Genomic DNA, 27,179 nt, shown 5'->3' with positions numbered 1-27,179 from the left:
ATGGCTGCCTCAATCGCTGGCAGAATCCGTCAGTGGGCGCTTCCGGAATTTACGCCAACATAGGAGTTCCTTAAAGGAAACCCTCCTTTTGGAATCTCTGCGTGACAGTTTCCTGCGCGGAGTGGGCGTCCCCAGCGGAGGTCCAGAAACCTCTCCGCTGTTCTCACTGGAAGTATCTTGGAGCCATCCCTCCGACTGAGTTTCTGCGGGAACTCTCTCTCTCCCCCTGCTGGTTCCTTCCTCAGCATCCGAGGGTCTCCTAACCTCCTTGAGCCCTTCCACTACCTGACTCTCCAACGGCAGTTCCCTGACAAGATGTGTCCTACTCTGTTCTCATTTTGGGGTGATACATTTCCTCTTTTTGTGATGCTTCAGTAGCCACCCTAAGAGGTCATCCTGATAGGGTTTTATATGTGGGTATGGAAATGTAGATGCTCAGCTTTTGCTGAGCAGACAAATGTAGAATTAAGTTGCCTGGATTTCTTCAAATTCCCCGTTTCTCCGGGTGAATCCCATAATAAGCCTTGATTTTACAAGCACTACCGGGCATGCTGAAAAGAAGATCTGGCGTGGAGTGTCAGTATGAGGGGTGGGGAACCTGCTGTTCTCTGGATATTCTGGGACAGCAATTCCCATCATCCCTGACCATTAGCCACATTGGCTGAGGTTGGTGAGAGGTGGTGTCCAACAATACCTGGAGGGCCAGAGGTTCCCCACCCAGGCCTACATGGCTGATGCCATATTTAAAAATTATCATCCTATATCTGCACACTTTTTGCACATCAAAAAGGCATGTCCCCAGGGCACGTCCCCTCAAATACTAGCATGCACAAGGGACTGCCGATCTGATTAAAATGAGAGGGATAGGGAACCCTGAGCTTGCAGATCATTTCTGCAGACCCAATGACCCATTTAAATGAGGCCACACACCAATTTCCATGTACACTAGAGGTCAATCACTCAAGCGTGAGGGAATACCAGTAATTCTACTGTAGACAGCGGTTCTATTCGTATTTAACAAATTTTATATGCTGCCTGATTTTACAAAAACCTCTAAGTGGCTTACAATAATATTAAAATTGTCAATAAAACATTTAAAAGTAATTAAAAGCAAAAGAGATGAAAGCACATAAATATCTGTGTGTCTGGATAGGCTTGCCTAAACAAAAATGTTTTAGGCAAGTGCTGAAAATTATGATCGTATGTTCTTTTCTTATTCTGGATAAAATCCAGTTTCAGATTTAGATTCTTCTGATGTGTATTATATATTCTACTTCATTCTAAAGCTACAAAACAGGGGGAGAAGGAAGAATTGTTTGGATTTGCAGACAAAGAGGTTTCTTTGCTACTGCAGAACATTCCCCATGGTTTTGAAGTTGCAAAATGTCTGTGTAAACATTTAGCACCATATCTAATTATATAGTTCATTGTTCTGCGACTTGGGCACTGCAACCCACTTTTAATATTCACACAATCACACTATAGTTTTCTGTTGCCAAAATGCATTTGCTTAATTGCTCTTAGCAACGGTAATATTGGATCACATGGGGCCTCTCTGAGTGTGCTAAGCTTGGTTTAGGTGGGGACTGGGAGAGGTACAGTCAACTGTCAGTCACTAATTAGTGACTAATCCCACAGAATGAAATTCCCACACATCAGCAAGGCATCATTTTGTGACTTCCCAATTAGCATCACAACACTTGTTCAGCTACTGATTGGTTAGTTGGTTGATTGTGTGACTGCGGAAATGGGTAAAAGTCCCCCATCCAAACAATGACTATCATCAGTGCAGGTAAGAAGAAAAAATAATTTTTATTTTTATCATCTACAGTACTGGTTTATTTATTTTATAGTACACTACTTTGATTATTGCTTTCATTTTATGGATCAATGGTCTTGTTAGATAGTAAAGTTCATGTTAAATTGCTGTTTTAGGGATTGTTTTTAAAAGTCTGGAACAGATTAATCTGTTTTGCTTTACTTTCTATGATAAAGTACGTCTTGGTTTTGGAACGCTTTGGTTTTGAAACAGACTTCCGGAATGGATTAAGTTTGAGAACCAAGATACCACTGTAATAACAATAATAACATTAATAATTTTATTATACCCCAGCCACTCTGGGTGGCTTACAACATATCTAAAAACATAATAAAAACATCAATCCTTCAAATACAATTTCATCTTAAAGATTTTCAGAGGAGACTAACAGTAAACATTGCTGTTTCCAGAGTATGCCAATGACTTCAATTGCCATACTCTAGTGGTCGCTTGAAGGCAGTAGGAATAATATGCTCCTAAAGTGCATTTGCATAGCATATAAAACAGGGAGCTATGTCTTTAAAACTACTAAGCTGACACCTCAATATGAAGTACACTTACCTGAGAGACAGACTTCAGAATTTATCTTCAACAAAAGTAAAATAAAAACAGAGGAGAAATTGACTGTCTCTGGATGACAGCCAGAAGGCAATGTTATGTAAATAGTGAAGGAACACATCTTGTTCATGCATGGAACTTCCAAGAAGAGATTGATCCAAGCACAGTTGAAAGTAGAAACAAATATGCACATGTTTTCCACACACACGGCCTTTACAGCGAATGAGGCCGTTCACGTTTCCACTTGTCCTGCCCCTTTCCCCTGGGAAAAGCCGCTCTTTACCACTGAATTGGAGTAAACATCAACTGAGTTTTCTACGAATTGATGTTTGTGGGATTTCCAGGAGAAAGCAGTGGGGGGAAACAGAAAACCTCTTGGACCTGTGCCTATAAAGCATGGGACAAAAATGAAAACCTATTGATTCCATGCTTTCCAGACACAAGACAAGTGAAGTGTGGACAAGCCTAAAGACACAGCCATGGACAAACACTCTCAACAGACTGCAGTGCAGAACATCCTAATGCTAGATGATGGTGTAATTTGCTAACAGTCTACTATAAGCAGTTCACCTCTGCCCAACCAACAACAGTCACATGGTGTATCTATCACTATGTTTACCAAGGACCCCATGTTCCTACGGTGCGGTCTTATCTACGTCATCTCTCCCAGCATAGCTTCATTTCCCATTTGTATGCCATGCAGGCAGCTTATCTTTCCAGATGGCTGAAACAATATTCAACTGAGGCCAGAGGCACTTTGACTTCTAAACTTAGTGTCAGGCTATTGTTAACTATAGCTGGAAAGCAATTTCCAAGAAAATTATGACCAAGCCCTTTTAAGTGTTGTCTTAAAAAAGAATCAAGCAGTTTTTCTCATGTTTCATGTGGTTTGAGCACACCCCCTTTAATTTTGCCTAAAGGTTTCTGAGTATTTCCCATTGGAAATCATTCCCCTCTTAAAAAGGCAAATAAGAATCTGTATAGTTTACATCAGATACTCAGGAATCTTTCCCGCTATCACTTTCGAGCTGAGATGGAACTATAGGAATTTTCTTTTCGTAAACTGCCCTGGAAGCTTTGCTGAAGTCTTATGAATAAATTAAATAAGCCCCCATTATTTAAATAGAAAAATAGGTTTGTATGCAGAAGCTAATATAGCAGGATGCAAATTTAGGCTAGAAACCTTCTAACTGTCCATGTTAATGGAGACTTTTGACATGCAAGTGCTTTCAAACAAAGAACTCCCCCAACTGCATCCCAAAGCTACACAGTTGGTTAGCCTAACCTCCAAACGATTACTGTGAAGATGAAGTTTGGGGGCAGGTGAGTTAAGAAACCCATGTGTAACCTTTAAGCTCTATGGCAAAAGAGTGAGATGGAAATGAAGTAAATAATAAAAAAGAAGATGCAAGCTTGAATCACCACAAACGCTCTAGGCCACTGCAAATATTACCCACACAGACACAAATAAAGAACCGAACAATTCATGAAACACCTGGCAATGTTGTAAGCTCAAAGCTGGACAAGTATGCTTCTTTGTCTGTTATCTGACTAGAGAAAATAATTCTAAAACTCATGGGTATGACATACTTGACAGCAGACAAATTATGTCTTGCCAGTAAGGCATCATGCTTGCTGTCTCACACATGGGCTGTTGCAGTGGCAAACAAGTTTTGCCAAATTTGTACAACTTGCAGCATTCCAGATTGAAAGGCTATTGAAATCAATGTGGTGCACAGATTTATATGCACATCAACTGCATTATGAGACTTGAAGCATTAAGACCTCGCCCACATACCTTCTGTCCTAGTCAGTGTGACTGTAAGGCATTCAAATGCGTGGTGCTGGGATTGCTCCCCTACTTAACTAAATGTGATGGATGGGAGTACTAAGACTATCTAGATTAGGCAGTTCTCTGGCAGGATCCAGCAAATACAGTGGTACCTCAGGTTAAGAATTTAATTCGTTCTGGAGATCTGTTCTTAACCTGAAACTGTTCTTAACCTGAAGCACCACTTTAGCTAATGGGGCCTCCTGCTGCCACCGTGCTGCTGCTGCACGATTCCTGTTCTCATCCTGAAGCAAAGTTCTTAACCCAAGGTAATATTTCTGGGTTAGCGGAGTCTGTAACCTGAAGCGTATGTAACCCGAGGTACCACTGTAACTGGCTGCCCTGGCATATTTAGGGGCCTTCTACTGGCTGGTGGCCTGTCAACAGGCTGTGCTGTTGGTGGTTGCAGTGGGGGTGTCTACAGCAGAAGAAACCTCTGCCGCATCCTAGTATCCTCCAGCAGTGTAGACTGGGGGTTAGGATCGCTTTGCCCACCTGTTTAATTAAGTAGACTAAAAACATATGTGTAGAATATCTGTAGGTTAGAAATGTATCAAACTAATTTTATGTGTAGGAGAAACAAAGCATTTACATGAACCAAGCAAGAAATCCTGGGAAATTAAAATGTATAATCGAATGTAGAGGCAGAAGAATTGTGGAAAGTGTAAACATATGCATGTTTATTCTGAGGTGTTTGCTTTCTTTACTGGAATAAGGAAGCAAATCCTTCAATAGCGTCATTGTTTATTGACAAAGCATTTAAAGGATTTACTCAGTTAAAAAAGAAGAAGCTTGAAAAATTCAGATTGTGTCGAGAGTGCAGTTAAAGAGCATCCACCATGGTGTCTGTTGGTCCTGGGGGAGGGAGATGGGAGGGACAGTCTGACTAGAGGAGGCCTGATGCTTTCTATGCCTTCCTCCCTTTTAGCATATTTTTTAGCATGATTTTTTTTTTTAGCCTTCCTGATACCTCTGCTCATATCTATGACCAAAATACATTTCCACTTTTAGTCTTCACATTCTATATACAGCTGCTTTCATTAAACAAATGCAGGTAGCAATTTGCCATAAAGGGCAATCTTTAATGCTAATGCTTATATGGTCTACCTCTTACACTGAGAAAGCCAATCTCGTCCAATATAAAAGCAGAAGAAACAACAATAATGGTAGTGTTTCCACTGTAATAGAGTGGTTCTTCCTGAACTAAAAAAAAAATTGGCTATGTTCCCTTGATACTTGACTGTATTTGATTAGGCATATGGGGACAACAAAAGTCAACAGAGCAACACTGTAGTCATAAATCCATTTACTAGGAAATGCTCAATGGGGTTTTATTTCTGTGTAAACATTTTAGGATGAGACAGAAAGTCAGTAATATCTAAACCAATTATGTAAATATGCTTTGATCGAATCCTAAAATGTGACATTTTGCCCTTCCCCAAGTCAGAAGCAGATACATAATTCTCCCATCCCCCAGGTTAATTTATGAGTGCCACAACACCTGAAAGCAGGAGTTACCAAGGATCATATAACTGGAGAAACTAAGTCAAGCTTACATAGAATCATAGGATTGGAAGGGACTCAGAGGGTCATCTAGTCCAACTCCCTGCAATGCATCTGAGAAAGAAAGAAAGAAAGAAAGAAAGAGCGAGCGAGCGAGCCCATCTTGGACATAATGAGTCACAGAAGTCCCTAATAATAAAGAAAGACGGTTGCTAAGTTTTAAGATGTAGGAAGGATTAACAGTAAGTGCTACCTGTTGCAAAATTAGCAGCTGGCTTTGTGTCTGGTGCTCCTAACTGAAATCTGGCACAAAAGCTATCATACGTGCAAACACATGATAAGCCTCCCCCAGCACTAAGACAATGCAACATCAAACATCTGCTCTTTTGCATTGAACTTGTTAACAGCATTGCTTTGATACAAGCACAAGCCATTAGCACCTGTTATCCCATAGATTTGTTTTAGCAGTTTTCATAACACATAATTTTAGGTGCTTATAATTATAAGTATAATCTGTAACCTTAGTTAAACCTTATTTGAATACCTGATTCTCTGTCCTCAACTGCCAAGCCCAAACAATACCATTACTAAATGGAGCAAAATAGGCACACATAAAGTAGGCTGATGTGTAAAGACAGTTGCCTTTTAACTTGTTTCCTTTCAGCAAAGCAATGTGACAGCAGAGCTACAGATGTTCGTCGAAGAAACTAGCCAAAGTGCAAGTATGATACGGAGATGACTGGCAGAATCCGAGACCTGGGAGAAGAAAAGATTGAAGAAGATTGGAAGAAATTTAGGATTTATTTACAAAAATATTGTAATCTGGTTGAATGTTAAGAAGGATGCTTGATCATAAATAATTGGCCACCACTAAATTAGATTGGAATTTGATGATAAGTGAGATCAAGGAAAATACAAACCTTTTGGAGAATTGTTAGACTATACTTAAATGAGTGGATATAAGATTGTAAACAAGATGATAATTTGCTTGAAAAAAACTTCTCAACAATGTAAGTGGGAGCAGGAGACGTGAGGAAGTCTAAACAAGTTATGAAATTTTGTTATGATATAAGCAATGTTGTTTATTATCTATGTATTTTCTTTACAAAAAATCTTAATAAATATTTATAAAAAAACAAAAAACAAAGTGCAAGTATGATAAATGATTGTGAACCGGAAGAGCAAATTTATTTGTGCAACCAGTTCCTAAGCAGTCCTGCTCTCTTTATTGGTGCTTACTCCCACCTGAAGCATGCACAGGACTGCAGACTTACTCTACTAGTTGATCTCTTGCAGCACTCACTCCGGTGAGAAAATGTTTACTTTACTGAGCAGCAGGTTCAGTGGCAGATTAAAAAAAAAAAGTTACAGGGATGTGGTAGACTTCTGGAAAGGAAAGTTGCACTGTACAGCTTTTCTTGATTTACAACTTGAAGCATGAATCAACAAGTATTTAAAGTCAGGCAGCAGATGGAACCTAAATTTCAATGGGACTTTCATCCACATGTGTTTAAGATTAGGGTGTTAGGCTGTGATCCTAAACTCACATTATTTGGAAACATCTTTTACTGAATTCAACAGATCTCACTTCCAAATAAAACATGTTTGGAATTAAAGTTTAATTTTATTTAAAAACACATTAACATTTGATAGATCAGGCCAAAAAGCCACCCAAATTAGTATGATGAATGGGAGCCAATGCTAGTCCTGGTCACAGTAGACGCATTGAAGTTAATGGGCATGAGTTAGGTTTCCCAATTTCAATTGGTCTACTTTGAGTAGGATTAGCATGCAATCCTTTGTCCCCATTTGTTTGGCCCCAGTGTTTGGTACTCAGAAGTAAACTGTCTCTATAAAGTGAAGTTCCATTAGTTTCTATTTAACCCCCAAATTACAAGGCTACTCCCACTATGTTGTCTAATCCTTTTTTAAAAAAAAAATCCAACCAGTGACCACTAGCACATTTTGGGGTGGTAAATTTCATAATTACTTCTGCTTTGCAAGCCGGACCATAAAAGTTAACAGTCCACATTTTTACAAGCCCACCTAATAAAGAATACCTGTTTGTGTCATTTGTGGCACATCAGCAAACAGTCTGGAAAAAACCCCTCTTTCTCATTAAGTTTACAATGCCTTCCCTATCTTTGTTGACTATCTTTATGCACCACAGATCAGTGAGCTAGTTAGTGACTATTTACAATAAATGCACCCTAAACCTATCCATGTTTTCCTGAAAGGCAAGTCTCACTGCATTCAAATTGGCTTAATCCCAAATAAGCAGGCACAGAATTGCAGGCTGAATTGCTGACTGCCAAGCCTCTGCCTGAAGAGAAGGCTGATATAGCCAGAACAAAATTGCCTCTCTTGGAGAAAAAAAAATGTGGGGGAACTCTGTATTTCATTGGCAGGTCATGAAAACATTTACAAATAAGAAATGCGCACTTAGTGAATACTGTACTCTTGAAGGCAGACAGGTGCAGAGTAAGAATCAAAACCCTTGGGGAGTGGGCATTTTCCTTCATATGTCAACACTACCTTTAAAGTTGTGTTGTGCATTGATTTTCACTTATTGTCTGCCACACTGGAAGCCTGTTGTCCGGCAGTAAGGCAGGATATAGACGTTTCAAATAATATTTCAGCCACACATCCATAACCTCGGAGCTTAGTACCAACTAAAACGTTACTGAAATTGCGAGAGGAAGAGAGAGATGCAATAAATTCAATTCTCTCTTAGCCTGGGAGAAACTCAAGAATAGGGGGAAATGAGATTGGCTTCCTTTTCTCTTCCTTGGCTTTAGCAGCCCAAAGCATGCCACTCCATACAAAATGAGATTTAGAGCTGAGCAGAAGTATTCATTGGGGCCTTTTATGGCCCTGGGCAGGCCAGCAAATCCTTGTAAGTCCCAAATTACAAGGAGGTAACGACTTGTGGAAGAAAGGCGCTTTAGGCCCGGCCGTTTCTGTCCCACAACCCCTCTTGCATAGGTCCATAAGCGAGATGGTGGTCAGCTGTGGTCTTCTCGGTAGATTCCACGTTGGTCGGCAATTTTCCTCCCTCCCCGAGGCTGGGCGAGGGTGGCGGAGGCGGCCGCTGGGCCCTGAGAAAACGGGCCCAAGCCAAGGCAGAGTTCGCAAGGGCCTTTAAGCCCCGCTCTTCCCTCACGCTCATGAGGGCTTTCTTCGCATATGTATCTCAAAGGCGCCCTTGCACCCCTTTATTCCCCTCCCACCGCCTCCACAGCCTCCCCTCGAGCGTCGTCAGGCTCCCAGCGCGGCCCCGAGAGCCTTCTCCAGCCGGCCAGGCCTCGCGTGCCCCGGCATGGCTCCCGCACGCAGCCCGCCTCTGGGCCTGCAGCTAGCACTCTCCCTCAACCATTCCGGCGCCGCTTTCCCAACGAGGCGGCTTCGCTCGGCGTTCTAAGCGAAGGGCCTTACCTGAGCGCGCCTCTTCCAATGGCTGCTCACCTGAGGCCCCGCTCGGCCCAATCAGCTCGCAGCTCGTCCCTCTTGCCTTGTATCCTTCAGTGAAAGAATCCAAGTCCTCTTGGGAAAGTTTACCTGTAGGCGCCTTTGGGTTTTTGTTGCTTCCCGGCGCGGTGCCCTAAACGGCAGAGGGAGGGAGGGCGGGCAGGCGAGCCTAGCCAGTCTCCTTTTCACATGCGAGGGGCGGGCAGAAGGGGGCTTTACCTGTCCCACTCCTACCTCCGCGGCTGGCTGAGGGAGAAGTAAGAGGGGGGGAAGAAAAGCAGAATTACCAGTAGCTCTGGTTCTGCCGTCCCGGGCGCTCGCTTGCTCTCGCTCGCTCGCTCGCTCACGCGCGCACACACACACCTTTACCTGCACAGACTTGAAAGTCCAGTTTCACCAGAGAGACTGAGGCATCTGGAAAAGGGGAGAGAGTTCATTGGATCAAACATGTCACAAGAGACGGACAAGTAAGTGATCACAGCCAGCTTGCTACTTTTGCTGCTCCTGAACGGATCAACTGGTTGGTTGTGTTTTCTTTTTTTAACCCCCCTTAAAAAGAAAGGGGAAGGAGAGAAAAAAAAAAGCAATCTCGGTGGTGGACCTACTGGGATTACATTTCCTCTTTTATACAAGGCATAAAAGAGGTTGAATTGCACCCACAGGAGAACTGCTGGATTTCACCTTGCTTTCCCCATTCCTTTTCCAATCTTTTTTATTTATTGATTGTTGTTCGTTTTGAACTCCCAATGTCCCTTCACAAACTTTTGGGAGAACTTTGCTGCTGCTTTTTGCAATTTCTTCCCTTTCCTTCAGGGCCTAGAGATGAAAAGCGATTCTTGGCTTTTGTGTGTGAATGCAACAAAAGAGCTTTTATATACCGGATCAGAAACACGGCCATCTTCTTCCCCTTCTCTTGGCACTTTTGTACCTGTGTTGTGGGACAGAAAGAAGTAGAAGATGGAGCTCATTGAAATCATTTTATTCCAAGCCACTCTTTTTTTGGGGTGTGTGTGTGTGAAAATATCATAAAATAACTGCATTGTCGAAGGGTGCATAGGAAAAATGACCGTGTGTCTTGTTCTCCCATACGCAGTAAGAGGAAGTGATTTCATGCAAAAGTTTTGTCTCCGTTTTTCAACAGATTGCTTGTCATTAAAAAAAGGGGGAAAATCCCAATCAGCATGACATTGAGGGTTTCTACACCAGATGAAAACTTCTGTAAAGTTCTCTTCCTTAAAAGCCAGCACACTTGTGATTCGTACATAGTGGGTCTTGATTAAAGAAGTTGGAATGGTTAGGGAAATCATAACATAAGGACACCTTGAAATAAGCATGGCAGCCTAGTGCTTAAGGAAGTTTAAAACAAATCCAAGTAGCGTTAGCATAAAAGCTTCCTTGAACTTTAACATAGCAACTGTGAAGGACATCATGATCCTGGGACTAGTGTGTGCATGTGTGTGTGTACACACTGTAGATTGGCTTCATCTAGTTACTTCTCCTTTAGCCTCTTGCCTGTTCCTGCTTACCTGCATGTGCAAAGTGAGGAAAGATAGGAAGTTTTTCATAGGCCGCTTCTCCTCCTCCACCCCAATTGTATTCTTTTTCCTTTTCAGCGGACATTGCTGCTCCTTTCTTACTGGTGACTTCAGATCAGATCATGCTCTTGATGCAAAGGAGAGGCCAGCACCTTGCAGTGGGCTGGAACTTAAGATCTGGAGTAGTATAGATATATATTTACCTTGAATTGTTCTTCTGAGCTTAAAACAAAAAAAAATTCCTTCCAGTAGCACCTTAAAGACCAACTAAGTCAGTTCTGAGCTTGTTCACCTCCCTGCTACACACATACATGTACAGTGGGAAGAAAGTCCCTCACTGGAGCTGTGGCCTAGGCTGACCTACAACATACATCTGGAAAGAGGGAGGAAGAAAAGAGGGAGGGTGTTATTAAGCAAAGTGGTGGTTCTGACCACAGACAGAGGGTGCGGTATCTGACAAATCTCTAACATGAGAAGGTTGTTAGGTTGGGGGAGACTGGCTGGGTTGAGAGCCGAGGCACATGAAGTTTTGTAACAAGAAAATAACTGTATTGTACCCCCTCTGCCCAATGTTTGTGTTGGGGAATTTACTTGTGTATGGTCAAAGTTTCAAAATAAATGGGTGTATTACGACCACTCAACTGCATTTTGTTGCACTGTCACTTTTTAAAGAACTCCATAAGAAGGTTGTTCAAGTGTGCATTTCAATACATGGTACCGACTAAATTGTGTTAGAGATTGTAAGCTGAAAGGTGATGGTAATTTTGGTTTCATAATCCAGAATGAAGGGGTATACAGTTTCATCACCCCTTGGGACAACTGGAAGTTGATGGTTTTGGTCTGTGGTACTTTTGTGTTACAAAATAAGCTGTGTCCCTTATGTTCTGGTATGAGGGACAATAATTTAAAATAAGGATTTTGATCAGTATCTGGAACGTGCATATCTGAAATGTGCTCAAATGTGAGTCAGTCAAAATGTATTGAGAGTTTTGAACATTCTACTCTTTTTGGTAGAAGGGAAGAAACAGGTGTAGGCTGGTTTGTTTTTTGAAATACAGTATAGTGCATTTCACCCTCTGTGACTATGGCTATGGACATTCATATATTCATGATACACATTTTGGTCTAGTGCCAAAACTTAATTTGTGTAGCATTTAGGCTGCATTATCCTTGATTACTTAACTTGGTACTATGACCCACTGCATTTGTGGGACTTTCTGAATAATTGTGCACAGGATTGGTTTGCCAGAAATATATTACCATTAAGGAGTTTTCATTTACTTGATGTAAGAATTGATACAAAGATTTGAATACTTCTTTATTAGAGAAATGTTGTTGTTTTTTTAACTTCATGAAGGTGCTAAATGTTTTCAGTTAGCCCATCAAGTATTTATAATTATTTGCATGTGCGGTAAGACACATAGAATTCTTTTCATATTACTATACTGAAAAAAGTGGTAAAAATAAAAATCTCACATGATGATTTTTACATCACTATGCTCACTGTCACCTATTCCAGGTTGGTTGTACCAGTAGAGATTCTTAGTCTTTGTATGATGGATACCACATTTTCTTCCATCATCTTATTCACTGGAAGCATCTTGAAAGGCTTCTGAATTAAACATCAGCTTCTTTTGCACTCTGGTACAGCTGCATTGAACTTGTAAGGATGCAGGGAAATGAAGTTAGGTAGAGTATAGACATTGCTATGTCCGCACTCACAGCAGATCTTGAAGCCATAGGTCAAGGCACAACTATTTAAGTGGTGGATTCATGGCTGTAGCCAGGAGTTTTGTTGGGGGGCAGGCTTTTGTGGGGGGGGGGGCAGAACCTCAGATTTGTATTGATTTTTATTGATTTAGGGGGCAGCTGCCTCCCTGCCCTCCCTTGGCTATGCCTATGGGTGGATTGGATGGGGGGGGGGGGATTTAGTGTAATTATCATATGTATTTGTCTCTTGAAAAGGTCTTCAGAATTTGCTTGTTAATTCTCTTGTCTTATGCACTACTTGAAAAGCCACAGTCTAAGAATATAATATGCATTATTTTGTGATATCTTTCAAAGTGATTGCACGCATTAGTTTTGTGAAAGCTATTTTTTCTGCACTGCTCCCCCCCCCCCCATGATGTTTATTGGCCTTTTTCACCTCTTGGAAAATATACAGAAAGAACCAGAGAGCTGAGGAACAGAGGGATGAGAACAAAGGCTGATTTACACAACTCTTTTCATGTAGATAGGCTGCTTGAGTGGATCATTCAACCTGACTGCATGAAGAGGTGGCTTTCTGATGTCACTGTTCAGTTTGCCCATCCCTACATGGTGATGCAAGGTAAAGGTGTATAAACCTTATTGAGTGCTGATGAGTGAATGCCAGTTGCTACTGGACAATTTCACCACATGGGTTGAATACCATCAAATACATTTAGGTGTGCATTGAGTTGCAATGACGTTGCCAATTTGTTTTCTAGGGAAAGCTTCAAACCTTAACACCTGCATGACAGGTGAATTTCCCATTGCTGCATCAAAGAGGCTACCTATGTTAGTCTGTTGTAGCAAAAAAACCCACAAGGAATACTGTGGCACTTTAAGGTATATGTCAGATTTATTTTAAAGTTTTGAATGTTCTGCAGAACATCTGCATGTGCTTTACATCTGTATGCTGGAAGAAGCTTCACTTGCTGAATTTCTGCTTCTCCTACTGCTGTGAAAGGCAAAGAGCCCTGCCAGAAAAAAATAAATTGTACAAAAGTGACAATCTGAGAAGATGGCTGCGCCATCTTTCTTCTTCTAAGTAGACTGTGAGAATGGAAGAGAATGGATATATTCAATAGAAAGATAACATATCAACATATTTTGTCAAAGGTTGCAGGACAAGGGAGTGGGTATCTTTCATCCTGAACGTGGACAGATCCTGCAGTTGTAGAAAAGAGTGGTGGAAATGATCAGTGTGCTGGCGCAACTCTCCTATAAGGAAGGGTTGCAAGATTTGGGGGTCAGCAGTTTAGAAAAACGGTGGGGGGATGACGACTAAGGTGTATACAGTGCTGTTTTTTCTAGAAAAAGAGGCCCCGGAACTCAACATGAACGCCTCCATTGTTCGCTTTGGATGGCAAGGGCACCCACCTGAGAGGTGCTGGAACTGAGTTATGGTGAGTTCCAGCTGAAAAAAAGCCCCGTTGAAATCCCTTCTCAAAACCCACCTTTTCCACGAAGCTTTTGGCATAATTCCATAATGCCCATGTAACTAAGTCTTGTCACATGCAGCTGAAGCAACTGCATACTCCTTCACCCTCCTCTGTTGATTTCTCTGTGTTGAATTTTTGATTGTGAGCTCCTTGGGGCAGGGACCTGCTCTCATACTTTGCAAAGCACCATGTGCATTGCTGGCACCAAACAAAAAATATGAACGCCATTATTTTTATAGGCGATCATTTCATGGTTGTATATAGGGTATAGTGGAAACCATTACATTGTGTTAGGACCCGAGGGGTGCACATTTTGTACCAAGCAGTTGTGATATCCTGGACAGGGGCAATCATCTCAAGAAGGGGTTTCATTCATTTATTTGGGGTTGGGAGCAGGGCCAGCCTGCCCATGAGGCAAGGCGAAGGGTCCCACCAGAGCAGCAGTTCCTGATGTCGAACCTTCTTACCCCCTTGTTCCTGGTGCAGATCTTCCCTGACCCCTTCTTAGTTGACGGGTAGCTATTTGGGGGTCTGTGTCAGGTGCCAAGATGTCTTTGGCCAATCCGGGGTGGGAGGAGTATTGTTTGTTAAAAGACTGCTTGAAGGTATATATGATAAGATTGGCTGGAGGTTTCTGAATTTGTGTCTCCTAGTGGCTTGATTGTTTTGAACTGAAAGCCAAATTAAAACTAGGAAAGTCAATAGAATTTGGTGACCTCATGGATGAAAAGCATGAAATAAAAACAGAATGAGGGCGGGTCTGTAATAGGCTCTTATACTGACTTGTTTGCTCTTAAATCAGCATAAGGATGGAGGCCTTTATGCAGCATTTTCTCCTTTCTGGATTTGCTTTTCTCCCTTCTTCTGTACTTCATTCCACAAGTTTGACCTCACAGTCAATGCCTCTTTAAAACTTGCACAGTTGAAGTAAGCAAACTTTTAAAGAAATTGGAAGTTAAGCATGTACTTAATTCTCTTCCATTGAATGAGATTTACAAGTGCTTAACTTTAGCGGCACCGTGCCCAAATTCAAGTCCAGATTTTGATCCAATAGATCACACTTACTCTCTTGATATGTGCAAGGGAGTAGAAGACTGTGTTGGAATTTTAATTCACGTGGAATTACTGCGGTGGGGGGAATAATCCAATACCAGAAGCTAGTGGGAATTGAATATCCTGCTTGGGAATCTTTGCTGCAAGGCTACCAAGGTTTTCCAAATCAGTTTGAATGTTTCCATAATACTGTAATAGTAATTCCTCCATGAGAATTATTTTTTAAATTCTCCCATGAAGGGAAATGTTATGTACATTTGAACTGCCCTTGAGAGAGATAAATAAATAAATACATACTGCAGGGGAGCAATTATAGTGTTATGTGGTATATATGTTTAATTACCTCTAAGTGGGAAAAACTGGGATAGGTTTGGTGCTGTGGTGTGCTTCCATGTAGAGGAAAATATTTTGTGTCTTGTTGGTAACCGTGTTGTTATAATGTATCATGCACAAAACATATCTTTGTTTTCATCCAAATAATAGCATTTTCTTTATAGCGTTTATTTGGGGTGGGGAAGGAATGGAACCCTGAATTTTTAAAGAGAGAGAGTAGTAGCTTACCGTCATGTCAGTTCACGTCCGTTTAATTGAGGTTGTCTTTGTATATTATGAAATACTCCAGGCGTCAGTGTTGATGGTTGAGGGCAGTAAGAAACAGACTGGAAGACATGAATGCAGGATAAAAAAAAGAGCCCAGCACTGAGGTCAGAAAAAGGTTTTGCAGAGCGAGATTTAGATCAGCATTTCAAAATGTTATACTCTCTTTCATGTAATATTTTGAAAAGTTCAAACAGCAAAAATTGTATATACCTCCTGTCTTCTAGGGCAAATAAAGGTAGTATTTTGCAGATATTTGGAAACTTCTTACAGCTTTTGCAGGGAACTTAACACAGAAATTTCAATATGGGGAGACCTGTGGAGGAAGGGCAGGGTCATGGAAGAAGGAATCTGCTATAGAAGTATATGTGTTTCTTTCTGTTACCTCTGCTTGCATGCCCTCCAATATTTATCTGATGAAAATAGGGACATCCTATTCAATAATAATAATAACAATAATAATATTTTTTCTGTTTATACCCCACCCATCCGACTGGGTTGCCGCAGCCACTCTGGGCGGCTTCCAACATATACAAAAACATTAAACATTTTTTAAAAAACCTTCCCGATACAGGGCTGCCTTCAGATGGCTTAGGGGTCGGATAACTTCATGCACTCCAACATTTCTCTGATGAAACATTTATCCAATGATCATTTCTCTGATGAAAATAGGGATGTACTAAGGAAAACTGGGACTTTCTGGGATCATATCAGAAACTAGGATGGCTTCTGTAAATATGGGACTCTCCCTGGAAAACAGGGACACGATATCTTCAGACATGCTTACTGGGTAGTTGGCCCCACTGAACACAGTGGAACCCCTGACCAAACTTCCATAATTTTGTGTTGCTAGTTGGAGCCAGTGTGGTGTAGTGGTTAGAGTGTTGGTCTGGTCAACCATGAAACCATTAAATCCCTGATCAACCATGAAACTTACTGGGTGACCTTGGGCCAGTCACACTCTCTCAGTCTAACCTATCTCAAGGTGTTGTCAGGAGAATGAAATGTGGAGGAGAACCAAGTACCCCACTTTGAGCTTCTTGGATATAAATGTAATCAATAAATAGTGACAATAGGATATGGGGATGAGGATGATGGTTTGAGTTGGGATGCTGGTGCGACTGAAATTGGAAGCCCTGCTTTATTCAGATCCGAGTTTTGCCCAAAATACCAGCGAAAGGTCCGTGAATGGAAGGCTGCTTAAAGAATTGCAACAAACAAAATATGTGAAACCAGGGCATTTTGAAACGCATCATCTGTCTGTACATATTTTAAGTGGGAGGGTCCAACTTTTCCTTACGTACTTCTAGTTTTTTATGTGTATTCAGTTTGAGTGGAATTTAAGCTGCTACAACAAAGCTTGTCTTGCTTTGGTCTCGCAACTTTTACTGGGGTTCACTGAAGATGATTGCTTGAAATTGCTCATATTTGGGTGGCTTCCCCACTATATTTAATCTCCAATATTTATAGCCCCACTTCTTTGTGTGAAGAAGTACATTTCTGGCCCAGAGGTTTTAAAACAAGAAACATAGTCCCTGCCCCCATGCACACAGAAACAAACAAACTTTAAAACAGTGCATTCTAGATGTTTCCCAATTTCCCAAGCTTAAAAGACAAGCCTGGAAAGCACAGAGAAACCTTCTAACCCTCGAGAAAGGATTTCTATTCTGTCACTATTCGGATAAGGAAACATGGCTTTGTCCCTGGAGCTATTTTGACGGTATCTCCTTCATCGGAGCCCTGCAGTCTAAAACTTGTCTCGCCTGAATTCCTTTTGCAGTTTTAAACGATTTAAACCTGACTCCAGCGGGTGAGCAAAGGTAGTGCTAAAGCAGGGGTGAGAAGGGAGCAGAGATGATTCCTGCACTTTGGCTGCTTCTAGGCAAAGAGATTTGCAGGTGTCATTCACACTTTATCATGTGTGACGCTTGCAAGGCTTGCTGCTAGGCTACAGAGACTTGCTGCTGGGTAGTCCAATACAAACCATCATCTAAACCAGGGGTCAGCAAGCTTTTTCAGCAGGGGGCTGGTCTACTGTCCCTCAGACCTTGTGGGGGGCCGGACTATACAGTGGTACCTCGGGTTACATACGCTTCAGGTTACATATGCTTACAGACTCCGCTAACCCAGAAATAATACCTCGGGTTAAGAACTTTGCTTCAGGATGAGAACAGAAATCGTGTGTTGGCGGCGCAGCAGCAGCAGGAGGCCCCATTAGCTAAAGTGGTGCTTCAGGTTAAGAACAGTTTCAGGTTAAGAACGGACCTCTGGAACAAATTAAGTACGTAACCAGAGGTACCACTGTATTTTGGGGGAAAAATATGAACGAGTTCCTATGCCCCACAAATAACCCAGAGATGCATTTTAAATAAAAGGACAAATTCTACTCATGTAAAAACATGCTGATTCCCGGACTGTCTGCGGGCCGGATTTAGAAGGCGATTGAGCCAGATCCGGCCCCCGGGCCTTAGTTTGCCTACCCATGATCTAAACTCAAAGTACTGCTTTCCCTGCCTCCTAAGCATTGCCATACTTCCTGGGGGAAGCTGGAGTCTTGCCACAGCCTCAAGTGTAGCATGTGAGCCATGTACTAATATACTGTGGAGTGCTATTCTCCATTCTTAGGTGTTGTTGGAGTACACCTGGCTTAGTTGACTGGGACACTGGTGGACTAAATGCTGGAGAACACTGTTGCACAGCAGCACTTGGCAACCTGGCACTTGACAACCTGGTGCCCTCCAAACGTTTTGGACAGCCATTCCCATCAGCCCAGCAAGCACAGCACAGTGTTTTTTCTCAAGATCCCAAGAAATCATTTTAAAAAATTTTGTCACGTTACACAGTGATTTACCGAGTAACACAAGGGGGGGAAGTGGACCCCTGCCTAGAGGAACTTACAGTTTAGCAGGGCTAGAGGTGAGCAGGCAACAAAGACAGGGTAGGGAAAGAATTTGGAAATGCGAGGTTAGCAAGGTGTTGTGGTTAATTCTGAAGTGCAGGCACTCTTTATTCCAATCCCCATAGTCATGTCCCCATAGCCTGCCTTTTCTAAGACTGCAACATAAAAACGAACTTTTAAGTAAAGCAGATACAGTGGTACCTCGGGAGGTCCGTTCTTAACCTGAAACTGTTCTTAACCTGAGGTACCACTTTAGCTAAGTACCGTTTTACCTGAAGTACTGCTGCCACCACGCGATTTCTGCTCTCATCCTGAGGTAAAGTTCTTAACCTGAAGTACTATTTCTGGGTTAGCAGAAATTTGTAATACTAGCAGTAGAGCCAGTGATATAAATGGCTTTAAGTTAAGTGTGTTCTGACCATCACTAGCTTTTATTCTGTGAAATGGATACAGTCATACCTCAGAATGAATACACTTCAGCTTAAATATTTTCCGGTTGCGCTCCGTGGTGACCCAGAAGTAACAGAGCACGTTACTTCTGGGTTTCGCCGCTCGCGCATGCACAGACGCTCAAAATGACGTCACGTGCATGCTCGGAAGCGGCGAAACGCGGCCCGTTCAGAGGCGCAGTCGTGTCTTACCTTTGCTTCAGGATGCGAACGGGGCTCCGGAACGGATCCCGTTCACACCCAGAGGTACCACAGTACATTGTGCTGCTCACAACATTTTCTTAATATTTCCAAATGTGCCTATAAGTTTGGGTAGGATCTCTCCCAGCCATGCCTGGAGATACTTGAGACTGAACCTTGGATCTTTTGCAGGCAATGTGTGTGCTCTGACCCTGAGCCATGGCCCTTTCCCATATCGTCTGCTGTTGATAGATGTGAGAGCATCACCAAGACAGTCCTACAGAGAGATGTAACCAACCTCAACTGAGTGGGCCTGCACCACTTACCTGACCTCCCTCCCTCCAGCCTTGACTTGTCAGAGGGAGGTCAGGTAAGCAGCAAGACCCCCCTGCGTCATCCACTAATGCTCACTCCTGATGAATGGTGAATGGAAGACAGGCAACCCCAGAAAACTTGAGAAAGCAGGCAGAGGACATATAATAATAATAATAATAATAATAATAATAATAATAATAATAACAACAACAACAACAACAACAACAACAATTTATTATTTATACCCCGCCCATCTGGCTGGGCCTCCCCAGCCACTCTGGGCGGCTTCCATAGAAACCAAAAATACAGTAAAATATCACACGTTAAAAACTTCCCTGAACAGGGCTGCCTTAAGATGTCTTCTGAATATCAGGTAGTTGTTTATCACTTTGACATCTGCTGGAAGGGCGTTCCACAGGGTGGGCGCCACTACCGAGAAGGCCCTCTGCCTGGTTCCCTGTAGCTTTGCTTCTCGCAATGAGGGAACCGCCAGAAGGCCCTCGGCACTGGACCTCAGCATCCGGGCAGAATGATGGGGGTGGAGACGCTCCTTCAGGTATACTGGACCGAGGCCGTTTAGGGCTTTAAAGGTCAGCACCAACACTTTGAATTGTGCTCGGAAACGTACTGGGAGCCAGTGTAGGTCTTTCAAGACCGGTGTTTATATGGTCTCGGCGGCCGCTCCCAGTCACCAGTCTAGCTGCCGCATTCTGGATTAGTTGTAGTTTCCGAGTCACCTTCAAAGGTAGCCCCAAGTAGAGTGCATTGCAGTAGTCCAAGCGGGAGATAACCAGAGCATGCACCACTCTGGCGAGACAATCCGCAGGCAGATAGGGTCTCAGCCTACGTACCAGATGGAGCTGGTAAACAGCTGCCCTGGACACAGATTTGACCTGTGCCTCCATGGACAGCTGTGAGTCCAAAATGACTCCCAGGCTGCGCACCTGGTCCTTCAGGGGCACAGTTACCCCATTCAGGACCAGGGAATCCTCCACACCTGCCCGCCTCCTGTCCCCCAAAAACAGTACTTCTGTCTTGTCAGGATTCAACCTCAATCTGTTAGCCGCCATCCATGATAGGGGTTTCTATCAGTGATCAAACCAGACTTAGACTCTGTTTTCTGAAAGAGGATGGAGCCCACCTGCCTTTCCCCCCGTGCCAAGTCTAGAAACAGCATAACAATGAAGTGACCTCATAACCGCTGTTCACAGTTTCCCTGGTGGAAATGTATTGGTGCCTTTTCTTACAGCTTATTATTTATGAGACTTATTTAAACACTTTCCTCCTCCTGTTTCTCTGCCATCATCTTGCCACGAAACAAACAAGCAGCCCAAATAAAGTAATTATTTTTTTCAAAAGTTTGTCTCGTAATTAAATATTTATTGAATTGCTCTATCTCTAATTAATCTTGGCAGGCAGGGAGTGGTTTATTGCTAATGATGCCAGGCTCAGAAACATATAGAAGTTAGCAGTGAAGTTCTTTCTCCAGTGTCTCTTTGCAGAATAATGATCTGTCTTGCCCACATACCTGCCTAATTCCCCTGCCCCACCTCCCAATACGAGGTGTAGGAGGATCAGTGTTAGACCTTGGCATCCTCAGGCAGTTGCTGATGTCTCGGCGCTTTGAAAAGACTGCTACCTACCCTTGACTCCCTGATCCTTGCTTCCATTGTCTGTTTGTGTGCATGGTTGCTTGCCAGTGGCTCTGTGCAAGCAAGCAGAAGGTCCTGAGGATCACTAAGACCTTCTGCCAAGGATCTCTTGAGACCTGTAGCCATTCCTGGCAGGCTGTGAAGCACAGACAGGGAACCTGTGGCTTTCTAGGTGTTGCTGGACTTCCAAATCCCATCAACCCAAGCCAACATGGCCAGTGGTCAGGGATGATGGGCTCTGTAGTTCAACAAGCCACAGCTTCCCCATCTCTGCTGCAAAACAAAACTAGGATAGATATTTAAATAGGTAGTGCTCTGCATAAAAGTAAAGAAACTGTGTTCAAAGGATAGCATGCCATGACTGAGTTTCTAAGGATGCCCTGCCCAGCGCTCTTAAGAATATTTTCTCCAGTGGTCTGAAAATGTCTGATTACCTCTATTCTGTGGTGATTTGAGAAGAATTAATATGGTGTTTCTCAAATTCTTTTAAACTTGCTCTTCCTTCTGAGCTCGACAGTTGCTCCCCACAACCAAGTGTTTGATGGGTGTGTAAGACCAGTGCCTCCTTGGGCAATCCTAAGAACCTGCGGATCAAACTAATATTAAAAATGTTGACATTTATTTATTTATTTTAATTTATTGACTGATTTAGTTATTTGAATTTGTATATCGCCCTTCATCCATAGATCTCAGGGCAGTTCGCAAGATAAAAATACAAGATGAGAAACACAAAATGCATAATAAAAACAAGAATGAAAGCAAACCGATACCCACCCCCGTCCCCCCAACACATTGAAAAGGGTACCGGATGTTAATCAGCCAAAGGCCTGGTCAAAGAGGAGCATGACAAACAGAGCAGATCTTTTCTCCAGAAGTCTCTTGGTTGCTTTTCCTGCAATAGCCTCTCCTGAGCACCCCACCAGAGGTGGTTGGTTTCTCCAGATTTCAGAATCCCCCCTTGGAATTTCAGGCGGAGAGATCAAGAGAGACCCCCCAGTCACAACTTGTCTTGTGGGTCACTCTCGAAATTCTACCGCTCTTGAACTCCTTGCCAGTTTCACACTCAGCTTTTACACACCTGCTGAAAACTTGTGCAGGCTTATGCAGGGACCTAAGAACACATCTTTCCGTAATAGTGAACTCGTTTCTGGTGTTAACTTCTTTATTGCATGAGTTATTTGTTTATTTTGTGTGTGTGTGTCATCATGGTGAGCTACGCTGATATTTTTTATGAATAGTGATATAGAAATATTTTTCTAAATAACAACAAGCCTTTGGATTAGTCTCGTCTGTTTTTTGTGTGTATGTGTGTGCTGCGTTTGAAAGTGGTTTTGACTTTCTTAATTTGTAGATTGGCATCTACCTCTGGGGTCATTCTCAATTAGCTGCTACATCAAAGCCCACGAAGCCTAGCCCTAGGGGAAGGGTCAAGGCTAGGTTGAGGTTGGCTGCATCAAGATCTCTGGCCTTCTTAAGAGGCCTTTGCTATGGAGCAGGCAGGAGCTGTTGGAAGAGGGAGGGCGAGGAGGAAAGGCTCCGCGCCTTCTCTGCACTTGGCAGAGCTACTGCAATGTGCCGTTGGAGAGCGCCATTGAAAATGTAATCATTGGGCTCTCCCCCACGTTTTTATCATCTCCTCCCGCGTCTTATCTTCCTCCCCCATGTTCCTTCTGCCACTCACTCTCAGGAAATGGTACCTATAAAAAGTTATTTCAATGAAGCATGGTGAGATAAGCAGCAAGGAACTCTTTTTCAAACGTCCAGGGGAGAGCGTCAATACTCGGTAGTTACAGGGAGAAAAATGACAGTACAGTGTTGTTGTTTTTTGGGGGGCGGGCAGGGGGAGGCTTAAGCACTGAGTGAAATTGTTGACCGGTGTGTGCTCTGTATTCAACACTAAACGAAAGAAAAAGCACATTTCACTAAAGTAATCTAGGGAAGCTCAGTTCCGCAAACTATGAATTATGTCGCTGCAGCAAGGGCACATGATTTATATCATGCATTTTGCTATGCATTCGCTAGTCGTAGAGAGAGCCAGAAACGAACATGGTTGTCTCTGTACCATACATTTAAAGTGTACTCTTGTACCACTTGTAACAGCTATGATTTCTCCCAAAGAGTCTTGGGAACTGTAGTTCGTTAAGGGTGCCGAGACTAATTAGGAGACTCCCCAACAGAGCTACAATTCCCAGCACTTTTAGCATACTACGGTTCCCAGGATTCTTTGAGAGAAGAGAAGCCAAATGTCTTTTGAAAACCTTTTTACTTAGGTCTTTATGGCATGATTTTTCTTTTTCTGTATTTATTTATTTTTAATGAGGTTATTCTGGGTCTTCTGCTGCTTTTCATAATTATAAGTTGTACTCTTCCTTGCTATATTTTTTTGTTAATGTGCAGATTATGAATTTGTAAATACTTAAATATATACGGAAGCCGCTGGGGGAGGTCACCGGGCACAAAACAAGGATGCCCACTGTCTCCCTTCTTATTTATCCTGGCTCTGGAACCCTTAGCAATCCAATTTAATTGGAACGTGGTGTCAGTAGTATGCTGATGATACCCATCTCTATTTTTTGTTATCTTAAGAATAAGGGGAGTCTCTTCCGGTGCTGGGCTGGAATGGACAATGAGGGCCAATAAACTGAGACTAAATCATGACAAGATGGAAGCATTGTGGGTTGGTGATTCTTGGATCCAGGAAGTGTGTAGGCAGCCTCTTCTGGATGAGAGCCTAGGCTCCCTGAAAGAGCAGGTACATAGTCTAAGGCTACTCCTTGATCCAACACTATCTCTGGAGGCTCAGGTAGCCTCAAAAGCACAGAATGCTTTCCTTGAGCTATGGCAGGTTCACTAGTTTGGAATAAGTAGGTTAGTTTTGGGAGGGTGATCATTTTGATCATGGCTATTTTGTCTGAGAGAGTGAAATTCATGTTGTCCCATCTCTTTAGGTCTTTGTTTATTTGTTGCTACAGGGGCTTGTAGTTGTGGAGGTACAATTTATTGAGGTTTCTAGTTACTTATACCCCATGGTATCTGAACTTGGTGTGGCAAAGCTTTATCTTGGTGACATTAGTGAGTTCTTTTTGGGTGTGAGGAGGGGTGTTGAAGCACATAGCTTCTGACTTTTATTTGTAAAATACAAATTTATTTGTAGGCCTGAGACCATTGCAGATGTGTTGAGTTCTCTGTTTAGGGAGGTTGCTGTGTTTATGGGGTCTGGCGTTGTGACCATCTGCAAAAAGCCCTAATTTGTAGGTTCTGCCTTTTATTTCCACTCCCTTGATGTCTGTGGCCGCTCGGATTCGGATTGCTAAGGGTTCCAGAGCCAGGATAAATAAGAAGGGAGACAGTGGGCATCCTTGTTTTGTGCCTCTTTGGATTGCTATGGTATTAGAGTCCATATTGTTATTTCTGCATTTTGCTGAGGGAGTATATTTGTTTGAGGAGTTGTAGGAAGTTGGGGGCAAATTTCATGCTAGTTAGTACTGCTAAATAGGTATTTCCACTCTAAGCAATTATGGCCATTCCTGGAGGAAAAAAGAGAGATAGCCTTGCTGTAGCAACTCAAGCTCTGGGAATGTTCTGTTTGGATGACTGTAATGTGCTTTATGTGGGGCTGCCCTTAAACATGGGCAGGAAACTTATATTGACTGGGGCAGCCAGCTGAGATAACATCAGTCTTGAAGGATCTTCGCTGGCCATGTCTGTGTTTCTGGGCTGTATTTAAGGTGCTGCTATTGACATATAATGCCCTAAATGACTTGGAGCCCAGGTATCCGAAAGAATTCCTCTCCTGTACTCAGTGTTCGAAATTAACCAGGCGCCAGGTGCATTTTGCACCTGGGTATCGGCCACGTGCAACCAAGTGAAGATGCTTGGATGGCGCCTGACATCTCCACCATCTGGAGATGTGTACCTGGGGATCATTGGATCTTGACTGTTTTCACACATTAGCAACACATCCTGTAGAATTCTATCCCTTAGATTTTATCTGTGAAATCAGAATGAATCTCAGGAATCAAAATGCTTTTTCTGTGCAGCCTGAGCAGGAGCAGCGAACAACTTTATAGTTGATTGTTGTAGCTTGTCTTCACTTACCCAACCACACTGCCCTGCTCACAGTTGTGAAGAATATTCTCACTTTATGGTATGTGTCACCATTACGAAAAAGAGGTAGGAATAGGTCAATATATAGGTGGACTGCCCCTGGATCAAGTGACTTTTCCTCAAGTCCTTAACGTAACCCCCTTAAATTTTAAAAAAGTTGCCTCTTTTGGATGATCAAAAAGCCACATGTTTTCTTATTCTGTCTAGGATGAATTGTGCTACTGAAATTTGCCTGCCTTTGCAGAATGAGAGGTCTCTTTGGGTACCACTGCCTGTGTTTATGTTTGCCTGTTCCTTCTGCAGTAAAAACCGGCTTGTGACTGTGGTGCCAAGTGATGCTCCATTCAATACCAGGAGGGCTTACACGAGTGAAGATGAAGCCTGGAAATCTTATCTGGAAAATCCCTTAACAGCAGCTACAAAGGCTATGATGAGCATCAATGGTGACGAGGACAGTGCAGCTGCTCTTGGATTACTGTACGATTATTACAAGGTAGGGAGTTCAAACGAGGATTAATCAAGCTGCACTGACTTCTGGCAAAATTCAACTTGTGTTTTATGACCTATAAACCCCTCGGTGTCCTGGGGCCAGCTTATTTGAAGAACTGCCTCCTCCTGCATGAATCTGCTCACTCTCTATAGTGGTCATCTGAGGTGTTGTCCATCTTTCAACCTCTGGAAGTTTGCTTCGCTGGGACACAGAACACGGCCTTTCTGGTAGTGGCACCGAGGTTGTGAATGTCCTTCTTATGGTGGCCTGGCTAACTGCCTCTCATTTAGCCTTTAAGTCCAGGAGTTGCTACCCTGTGGCCACCCAGATGTTGTTGGGCCATAACTCCCAGCATCCCTGATCATTGGATTCACTGTTTGAGACCGAAGGGAGATGAAGTTCAGCAGCATTTGAAGGGACACAGATTAGTCCACCCCTGCTTTAGATGTATAACTGAGATTTTAAAAATTCTTCCAGGGCTTGGGTTGTATATATTTTGCCTTGATGCTCTGGATAGTTTTAATGTTGCTTTGCTTTCATGTTTTGTTTGGGTTTTGCTGTCTTGTCATTCTTTTATTTTATTGTATGCTAAGCGTATATTGCAAGGTGCCTCAAAAACTGGGATATCTAAATTCCTAAATACATAAATAGGGACGCGGGTGGCGCTGTGGGTTAAACCACAGAGCCTAGGACTTACCAATCGGAAGGTCGGCGGTTTGAATCCTTGCAACGGGGTGAGCTCCCGTGGCTCGGTCCCAGCTCCTGCCAACCTAGCAGTTCGAAAGCACGTCAAAGTGCAAGTAGATAAATAGGTAGCTCTCTGGCGGAAAGGTGAACGGTGTTTCAGTGTGCTGCTTTGGTTCACCAGAAGCGGCTTAGTCATTCTGGACACATGGCCCGGAAAATCTGTCTGCGGACAAACGTCAGCTCCCTCCGCCTGTAAAGCGAGATGAGCGCCGCAACCCCAGAGTCGTTTGAGACTGGACTTAACAGTCAGGGGTCCCTTTACCTTTACCTTTTACAGGGAACAGATAAGATTGCTTTGAGAGTCAAATTTGGTCCAGCTGGCTAATCTTATCTCCTGCCATCACTATCATAGTCGCATAATGTGAATCCTGTTGTTTCAGGTTCCTAGAGATAAAAGGGTGTTGTCTCTTAACAAAGTGAGTGATAATCAAGAAGACCAAGATAAAAGGTACAGTATTATATTATTATTTTAAAAGCACATCAATAGGCTGCTTCTAAGCGGGGTGGAATACTTGCTGGAGTATGAGTTTTTAAAAGTAGCAAGATGGCTTATGATCAGGGCTGGGGTCAAGATTCACCACGGCAGGGCACCCACATAGCAAGAGCCCCCTGGATCTGCTCCTGTTCACCATGCAGTATAAATACTGTTTATTTCATTTATGAATTGCTTCCTGTGAAGTATCTCAAAGCAATTTCGCAACACAACAAAAAGATTTATAAAATAGTTGCATGTATAAAAGCAATTAAAACAATTGCATCTTAGGGATCCAAGCCAATCAGCTTAAACAGTA

The 27,179-nt window shown here is 42.8% G+C and overlaps 1 protein-coding gene across 5 annotated transcripts in view; it reads left to right on the top strand.

The window, feature by feature from the left end:
* The first annotated feature begins 315 nt into the window (after positions 1 to 315).
* GRHL2 (grainyhead like transcription factor 2) overlaps positions 316 to 27,179 on the top strand; it is an 80,410-nt gene continuing 53,546 nt past the window's right edge. For 4 of the 5 annotated variants that reach the window (XR_014566958.1, XR_014566959.1, XM_083749801.1 and 1 more), the window contains exons 1-3: positions 9,511 to 9,646; positions 25,455 to 25,644; positions 26,769 to 26,836. Coding sequence is in view for 2 of the 5 variants with exons in the window: in XM_083749801.1 (XP_083605927.1) it covers positions 9,627 to 9,646; positions 25,455 to 25,644; positions 26,769 to 26,836 (278 nt within the window). In the remaining 3 variants the exon portion in view is untranslated. Of the gene's footprint in view, positions 1,793 to 9,510; positions 9,647 to 25,454; positions 25,645 to 26,768; positions 26,837 to 27,179 lie in introns of those variants that run through there. The other variant, XR_014566957.1, reaches the window with a different exon arrangement.

This window comes from Podarcis gaigeae, assembly GCF_964106915.1.
Source record: "Podarcis gaigeae genome assembly, chromosome: 7".
Taxonomy (NCBI): domain Eukaryota; kingdom Metazoa; phylum Chordata; class Lepidosauria; order Squamata; family Lacertidae; genus Podarcis; species Podarcis gaigeae.
The sequence above is the reverse complement of the archived record's forward strand: the minus strand, read 5'-3'. Positions and strand labels throughout refer to the sequence as shown.